At 40.7% G+C, this 8,659-nt stretch overlaps 1 protein-coding gene across 5 annotated transcripts in view; it reads right to left on the reverse strand.

Moving 5' to 3' along the window:
- Positions 1 to 8,414, reverse strand: part of CTNND2 (catenin delta 2) — a 945,427-nt gene extending 937,013 nt beyond the window's left edge. For 2 of the 5 annotated variants that reach the window (XM_086676183.1, XM_086676171.1), the window contains exon 1: positions 8,187 to 8,412. In XM_086676183.1, the coding sequence (XP_086532309.1) occupies positions 8,187 to 8,223 (37 nt within the window). In that variant the 5' untranslated portion in view covers positions 8,224 to 8,412. Of the gene's footprint in view, positions 1 to 7,495; positions 7,622 to 8,186 lie in introns of those variants that run through there. The other 3 variants (XM_086676153.1, XM_086676178.1, XM_086676162.1) reach the window with 3 other exon arrangements.
- Between the last annotated feature and the right edge of the window lie 245 nt (positions 8,415 to 8,659).

An 8,659-nucleotide genomic window follows, 5' to 3' on the forward strand; every position in this document is an offset into this window, starting at 1 on the left:
CTTTAATCACAGCATTACACATACCACCAAAAAACAAAAATGCCATCAATCTCCAAAAATAGGAAGTTATTTAAGTAAATGATGTTACATAAAGGTATGGAAAACAGACACTAAAAATGAATACAAATCATATGAAAAAAGCAGCTTTATGTGTTAAAAAGTAACAAAACAGAATATGAGGGATCTTCTAAATTTAAAAATGTACATGGATTTGCATTCTGCTAAAAATAGTCATTTCTGTGGCTTGAGATATATGCATGAACTTTAGCTTTGTCTCATCACTACTATATTTTCAAATTTTTAATTAATCCACATTACTTTGAAAACAGAAAAAAATAATAAAACATTATTCGAAAAAGACAAAATATTTCACTAATATGCTGCACAGCTCTCAAGAAGACACCAACTTGCTAAACCTACTCAAAACATCTCTTAACTTTAAAAACAGAAAATGTAGGTGTAGAACTGAACAGAATATATGTAATATACACTGAATGAAGGATGCGCCTTGTTAATTTCAGTCAGGCATTCAGCTAATTAACAAAATTTATCCCAAAGCAAAAATACAATATCCTTTTCAAATTTAAAGGCATACTTTTGTTCTGTGTAATGATGTAATACATAATAAACTATTATATATTTGGTGGAAAGACAATATACAATGAACAAAGCTCTTGAAACCTGTCATAAACATGATGTTCTTGTGTTTGTATGGGTGTGTATATGGGTATGTGTGCTGGGTATCATATTCAATATAGGTTTCTGCTTTGCTTCTTAACCTTAACCTTCTTCTTAACCTTCAATGTCATGGACACTCCCCGCTGTCTTAGAAGAGATAACTCTCAACTGTATAATGTTCCTTTGGGTAGAGGTGCCATAATATATTTATGCATCTACAGTGGATTTAACATTATTACTTTTCTCCAACCCAATTCAAGCCAAACAGTCTGATCCACACACTACAAGCACCAGGCTTCTTGCATCACCTTCTATGACCTGGGTACATGTGACATGATTTCTATTGTCTCTGAGACTTTTCAGATGACACCCATTTCACCTTTCTGCCTTTCTGGAAATCTTCGTCCCACCTCCTTATCCAGTAACCCAAACAAACAAACAAACAAACACCAGAGCCACCAGTGAGGACCGTGTTAGAGACAAGAGACTGAATCTTGGCTTTTTTGTATTTGGGAGACTTGGATTGCTGCCAAAGAAGTTATTCTTCTGAGAATTAAATTATTGCATTGCTGAAGGTAATGACTGCTAGGTTACTCTAATGTTTGAAAGTCCAAACAAACTATTTGAGAGAGAAGAATAAAATTTATTTTAAGAAGTGAGCTTTCTTAAGGTTGAGTAGTCATGCTCGGAGTCAAATAAAACATCACATTTCCTTAGAAATTCACTTTTTTCTTCTTGACGGTGTCCATTATTGCTTCTATTAAAAGTTAAAACATTAAATGCCAGCCAAATTCTAATTATCTACACTGAGGTAGAAAGTGCTGTCAATAACAGCTGGCATGGATCAGCATTTATATATGGTTTGGGAAGTCACATTTTGACACTGTCCCTTTTATGCCCAATTCTCACCACTTACAAGGCCACCCAATTATTGGCAGTCAAAGTCTAACGTGGAGAGTAGGGAAGAAACACTGAGAATGAGTTATTTTAAAGTTGGCAATACATAAATCAGCTGAATTTCATGGACCATACTCTCTATAAATCAGCCAGGGCATTAGATAATTCCTGATATAGTGTCAAAATACCATAAAATATTTAAAGAGCTCAACTTCTAAGCAAAATACTGTGGAAGCTATTATATCCAGAATTCTACAACCAGAATTCTTTATAAAGCATGTCAATGAGGAACACTTCTTTCCTACTTCTGATATTTCCTTCCAGGTAAAGGGAACTTAATTCATGTGACACTATGGCCTCTCTCCATACCTTCACTTCCTCTGTTTCTGAAAAATAAAGGAAGCAGCTTGGCTAGTTCCTTCCTTCTTCCTCTAAAGAACTCCCTGCCTGCAGAGAGTCAAGGCTAGGCTCCAGGGCTCAGAGACAGCTCTGTCCCTGTGGGAAGGGAGGAGGAAGGCCCTGGGATGTCATCTGGCATCACATCAAACTATCTCTAATCAAACCTGATTATTTCGTCCACGGTGGCTACTCCTTTACTTCTTTTTCTTTCAAAATATCGACTTTTTCAGAAACTATAAGGGTGCTGGGATAATATTTATTGGGTTTCTTAAAGACCCCTGACAATCCACATTTTGGCACGTGTTATAATTTAAGGTAAATGTATAGCTTTTTGTGATTTATGATGTTGAACATTTAAATGAAAAAAGATTAAAATAAACATTGTAAGATTACTTAAAACCACAAAAAAACAAAGAATAAACTAAATAAAACATGCATACAAAATGCATTTTTCTTAATATACACCTATTGGATCAACTTTCTAATGACAGTAGTGATAATCACATCTATTACACACACAAAAAAATGTTCTTAATGAGAAAACTCTAGCCCTTACCTATGCGGGATAAATGTATTAGCTAATTTCCACGGTGGAATTAAATTCTATCTCTTCTTCATCATCTAATGCTACAAATTAAATATACCCTTTAATAGTATATTCTGCATCATGCAAAATTTGTAGACATTTTGACACTTAAATCTATTTAACCAAACATAATTGGCTTACCACTCACTTTGAGCCAAAAACCAGAAAGGTCTTTTATTATAACATGTATTTTACTCTGGTAACATAATTGGCAGTTCCCACAACAACACATAAATTTGAATATAAATAACTATATTTATTGTCAAAATGTTTTTCTGACTTCAGATAAATTAGTCTCCTGTTAAACAGGTCACATTCTATAACAAATCCTAAGATACATCCAAGCTTTAGTATGGTAAAATTAGGTTGCTAAAGATCACAGTTCTCCCTTGCAGGAGCTCCTATAACCAAACCCAAAGGAGTAGGACACTTTACTAAAGTTACTGAATTAGATGGCAAGTGAAAATTATCCTTTAGTGTCAAAAAGATACCACAACACACATTTTATTTTCAAAAACTTGATTTTAGTGGTGCCTGGGTGGTTCAGTGGGTTGAGCAACTGACTCTTAATTTCTGCTCAGGTTGTGATCTGATGGTCATGAGATTGAGTGCCAAACTTGGAAGCTACTTGGGATTCTCTCTCTCTCTCTCTCCCTCTGCCCCACTCCCCTACTCATGCATGCATGCTCTCTCTCTCTCTCTCTCTCCCTCAAAATAAATAAATAAACTTAAAAAAAAACTTGCTTTGAATGAGGAAGTGGGGGTGAGTGAGTCTTCTATTTACATAATAAATTTAGCTGTTTAATGTTTCTTTATCTTTGTTACAATGACATTATTATGGGATTCATGCCCTGTGGTTCCAAACAGAGCACGTGTTTAGTATCTGACTTCACAGAAAGTGAGGTTGTATTTCCTAAACTGTCTATGATATTCTTTGTATAATGTGAATCTTTGTAGAAAATTTGATCTTAATCAGGTGAATAATATAAACATTAATAGAGAGTATCAAAGTTTTATAATTTCTGACTCTGATTAGAATCTTTTTTATTAATAATAGTGCTGGTAGATACAATTTACTTCTCTTTTAGCTTAACTAATATATATTTTAATACTCAAAGGACTGGTATGCTGTAGACTAGAAAACTTGGTATACTTTATATGCCAAGCTACATAATAAAGTAATATTACAATAAGAGTAGGGAGAGAATATATCCATTGAACACTTTTGTTAGAGAGGGTGGTAGACTATAGAACATATTTAATAATACATAAATGATTTGTAAGACATATTTAATAATACATAAATGAAGCACAACTATCCACCTTAATATGCAGATATATATCTCATATGTTTATGCAAATGCTCATAATGTGTAAGCCACCTGTGCTCTTACTTACTTGATCCTGAAATCAATCTTTTCAGATATTCTGTCCTGTTGTGCCCATTTTACAGCGGAAAAAAACTGAGCTAAAGTCTGAGTATCACATAAATGACCAAGGACACAGCTGAGAAGAGACAGACTGGGACGCACCCAAAGCCAACACTCTCTCCACATCTCTGCACCCGCATAAAACAGAATCCCAAATAGCATTACACTATAACATAAATATATTTCATTATTTTACACATGTGTTTTATATACGATATATACATACAATATAACACACACACACACACACACACACACACACAATATTCATTGTAGGTCAGAGCCCAACTTTTTCCTCTAGAAATGTATTTCTGATATGAAATGACAATTAAGGGAATAAGAAGTTTCAATAGATATAATTCAGTTTACAGATAACTTTTGAGGAATCTCACCAAGGGATACATGTGAATATGTGTCTAAGATGGAAAGCTTCCAGGAAGTACTATTTCATTTATTTAGTCATTATTTCCAATTTGTCAAAAACTAATTGATATAGAGTATAGCTTCAATATCCTAATATAGCTAAGACATTTCTTACAAATCAATTACCATGATAAAGAGCTTGAGAGCATACTTAACAGCTACGTGACCAAAAGATAAACAACTAGAAGTGTCATAACTACACATTTTTGCTATGAGTTTTAACATTTTTAATGGACTAAAAGCACAGTACGATCAAATATTTCTGTGAGTTTCCTCTGTTAGAGGTACCGTTTGTGAATATAATTAGATTCATTAAACCCAACCAGGCAGTGTATTAATCAGTAGGCTAGACTGGCAGACAATGTGATAGAAATGATTTACTTATGACATGTTTAATATTTTACATTAATACAAAAAAAAATCAGAAGCCAGCAACAAATATCGTGAACTGCTCCCCCTCAAATTAACTTTTCACCCACACCCACATAACACCTCTCACAGAGCTTTCAGAGTACTGAGAACACCTTTGGAATATGGATGATGAAAACCATCATGGAAGCCAACTGAAGAATCTGGCTTGAAAACGTACTTCTGACCTGAGAATCCGCCCACCAGGACCCACTGTACCACACCTTCAACGGAACTACTGGATTTAAGAATATATGCCTGACTTCTCTCGGTATTTCGTGCTCTGAATGGTAATTCAGAGGTAATTCAATCCCCGAATGTCATGTTCCAGTTTAAATGCTCTCAACTATCTGGCATCTTTCAAAAATAACAATCTTCCCTTAAAAAGACACTTTCAGGAAGAGTAATACTCACAGCACCCATTCCCCGTTACAGAAGTAAAAATAATGTTCACATAGAGAAACAATCATAAATGGATGTTCAAATCTTCTGTGGACAGTCATGAGAAAAAGAAGGAAGAAAAACATTTTTGGATGTCCAAAACGCAACAGTTCTAATTTTGGTTCAATTGTCTTGTTAACCAGATACAGTAGTCCATACCAAGCACACCTGACTTTATGGACAAGCAAATTACAATAAATTAGCTTAAATGCAGTTTTGCTGTTTTCTTACATAAGGAAAGCCTGATGAAATTCCTCTAGAGAACTCTCCAACAGTACTACATAAATGCGTACTGTATAAAAGAGAATTCTGATAAAGCACCGTGGAAAGGAGCACGTTCTACAATATTTTCAGGAGAGCACTGCATTCTCAATTATATGTCAAAAGTAATGTTATATTTGAGAATATGATATCTTCATTTTTAATTTTAAAGGTCATTATGAAAGTGATATTATCCTCAGAAATTATTTAACAAACTATAAATTGCATTTTCCAACTAATTTCATTTGAAATTCATTTTCTCGCCAACGAACCATTTCACTGGGAGAAAGACTTGGCTTGTGTTCTACTGTGGAAGATGTGAAGTTGATGGAAATATTGTAATTCGACAGTGCATGACTTTTATTACAAACAATGAAAACATTAGTGACATCTATAATGATTAGGTTGTACAACTACACAAACATTCACGAAATTAAATAACTCCTTTCCACAAGACTATGACAATTTTATTAGAGCAACAACCTCATGTACGTACTACAATTGCCATTCAATCAGGTACTATCGTTTTCAATCTACAATATAACATGAAACTCACATATACAACACACGTAGTTTTACTCCTGCTCACCGGCACCTGTCTGCGTACACACATAAGCACAGAACAGTATCCACTCGTCCTTTAAGAATCACATTTAAAACTGAACAGCAGACTCCAAAGGAAACGAAAAAAATCTGTCTCCCTCAATTTCTGCTTCTTCTTGAAAGAAATCTTGTATTAAAACAATGCAACGAACACAATGGTGTGTTCAAAGTGCTTTTGGAAAGTTTTCTAAACATGTAGAAGGTGAAACTAACAGGATACAGGTAAAGCTAATCACACCGTTCAGTTAACTCAAGCGGTAGAGGGCTTCCTGCAACGCTGACCCCTCCTAGCTGTATAATTACAGGCCTCCCAAATTTCACCGTCTAACTCCAGATACAAGCATCTTCATTCAAGTCCTGAGATCCTGTGGCCCACAGAGCAGGAAGGATGCCACTTAACCTTTCCCCCAAAAGCATTAAACATGGATTCTGCATGTGGCACAGAGAATTTAGGGCAGTGTAAAGCACCCAGTCCTCATCTGAGGATGCCCACCCCTATGTGTCATACTTCTCACAGAGCGAGCCCCCAAAATCATGCACAGGTTCATCCTTGTAATTCTACATGAGTCATATCAAACACTTCTCCACGGGATTTTAGAAGTGCTGCGGCTTGAAAGCCTTTTAATCCTGTAGGTGAATTACTAACTGCAAAGAGCTGAACAGGACTACCACCGGACCCTGAGCTACTGATGGAAAGATGCACAATGAGAGAACTCCTGGGTAGTTGGACCACCTCCCTATTTTCATGGAAGTCGTTGCAGAAAATTGCAAGCACCTTAAACACTGGTCACATAGTTCCGAAAAGTGACAATCTATGCATGTCAGGCCCGACAGTCTGCTTGTACCCTATCCCTTTTCTAAACCAACACATTTGCTTGATAACATTAGGCATGCATGTTAACAACACCTTTCAGGGCCAAAGCAAATTAGATCAGTTCAACCCAAGCACATAAGGGGAACAAAACATCTCGGAACCACAACCTGCCCTTCTTTTTCTTTATTTCCACACCCTTCCCTACCCCTGCACGTACAAGGAAACACAACTTTAGGCATCTGGGAAGTAGCTGTCCTTTGTTGGAATCTCACACACACACACGCGCGCACACACACACACACACACACACACCCCAAAAACCCCCAAGACTGCTTTCCTACCACACGACCGGGGAGGCTGCACCACCTCTCCGGTGACTTAATTCTGAACGTAGTGGCTCGAACCAGCTGAGCAGCAATCGATGAGAACACATTACACACCAGAATAAGAGGAAGGTCGGCGAAGAGAAAAGCAGCGTTGCTTTTCAGCCATTAATTACCGATCCCCCAAATATCGCATCGCAGTCTCCCCACACACATGCACAGCGTTCCAAACCTGGGTTTCAGGCGGCGCTTTCCAGAGCCTCGCTATCTATTGTCAGGACGCAGAAGCCCCCGAAACCTGTGAATCGAGCTGAAAAGGCTTCCTCTGAAACCGCTAAATATAGACCAAAGGGGCTCTGGGTCTGGCAAGCAGCGGGAGACTGAAGAAACGGCCATGGACGCATATGACTAAGTATTTCCATTTTGTTCTAGCCAAACATCGTAATGACATTGAACATAAGGGCAAAAGACTAGAGGGAAGTCCTCCCCACCCCCACCCCGTCTTCTCCGTATATTAGGGACGTCATGAAGGCAACGGGTATGTTCTTGAGGGTGGCGGGGAGCAGTATTGTTGATGTTGCCCTATATACGCCTCCTCCGGGGGAGAGGGGCGGCAGGGAGGGGGAGCACGCAAGAAGCCACTTGCTAACCGCTCCGAGAAAGGCACTAACCCTGGTCCCCATTCCAGGCAGAGCCGTCTTCCGAGAGGGGACCGGGCGCGATCGCGGTCCTCCCCCGGCTGGCAGGACCGCGCAGCAGTCGCCGCCGCCAGCCGGCCGGGAGCAGAGGACCAACCCCCCACCGGCGGCGAGGAGGAGGAGGAGGAGGAGGAGGAGGAGGAGGAGGAGGAGGAGGTTGAGGAGGAGGACGGCGCCCAGGAGGAGGATGCGCCTGGCCCCGGCAGCCCAGCGAAAGCAACTCACCGAACGGCGCGGCGCCCGACTGCTTCCTGGAGAACATGCACCCGCCACCAGCGACAGCTCCTCAGTCCGGGAAAAGGCGTGCGCGCCGCCGCCCGGCTTCAGGGCAAGGTCCTGACCTTGCCCAAGTGCAGCATCTTCCGCTTTTGTTGTCTGAGCGCGGCCGCGGGACAGGCGAGGCTGGCGGGGAGCAGGGGCGAGCGCCGCGGGGGAGAGGCGGCTCCCGACGCGAGTGCGCGGCGCCCGGCCCGGCGGCCCCTCCGAGCGCAGCGAGCGCAGCGCCCCCTGCCCGGCTCCGCGGGCTGCGCGGGCTGCGCGGGCTCCGCGGGCTCCGGGCTCCTCCAGGCTCCTCGGGGCTCCGGGCGCCGCCGCCGCCGCGCCCGGCGCTCCGCTCGGCCGGCTGCCGCCGCGGGCGCGAGCCTGGGGCCGCCGCGGCGCCCGGCGCCGAGCGCTCCCGTGCTGCGCCCCGCGCGCGG

This window comes from Puma concolor, chromosome A1, assembly GCF_028749965.1.
Source record: "Puma concolor isolate L17-30 chromosome A1, mPumCon1.1.hap2, whole genome shotgun sequence".
Classification (NCBI taxonomy): Eukaryota; Metazoa; Chordata; class Mammalia; order Carnivora; family Felidae; genus Puma; species Puma concolor.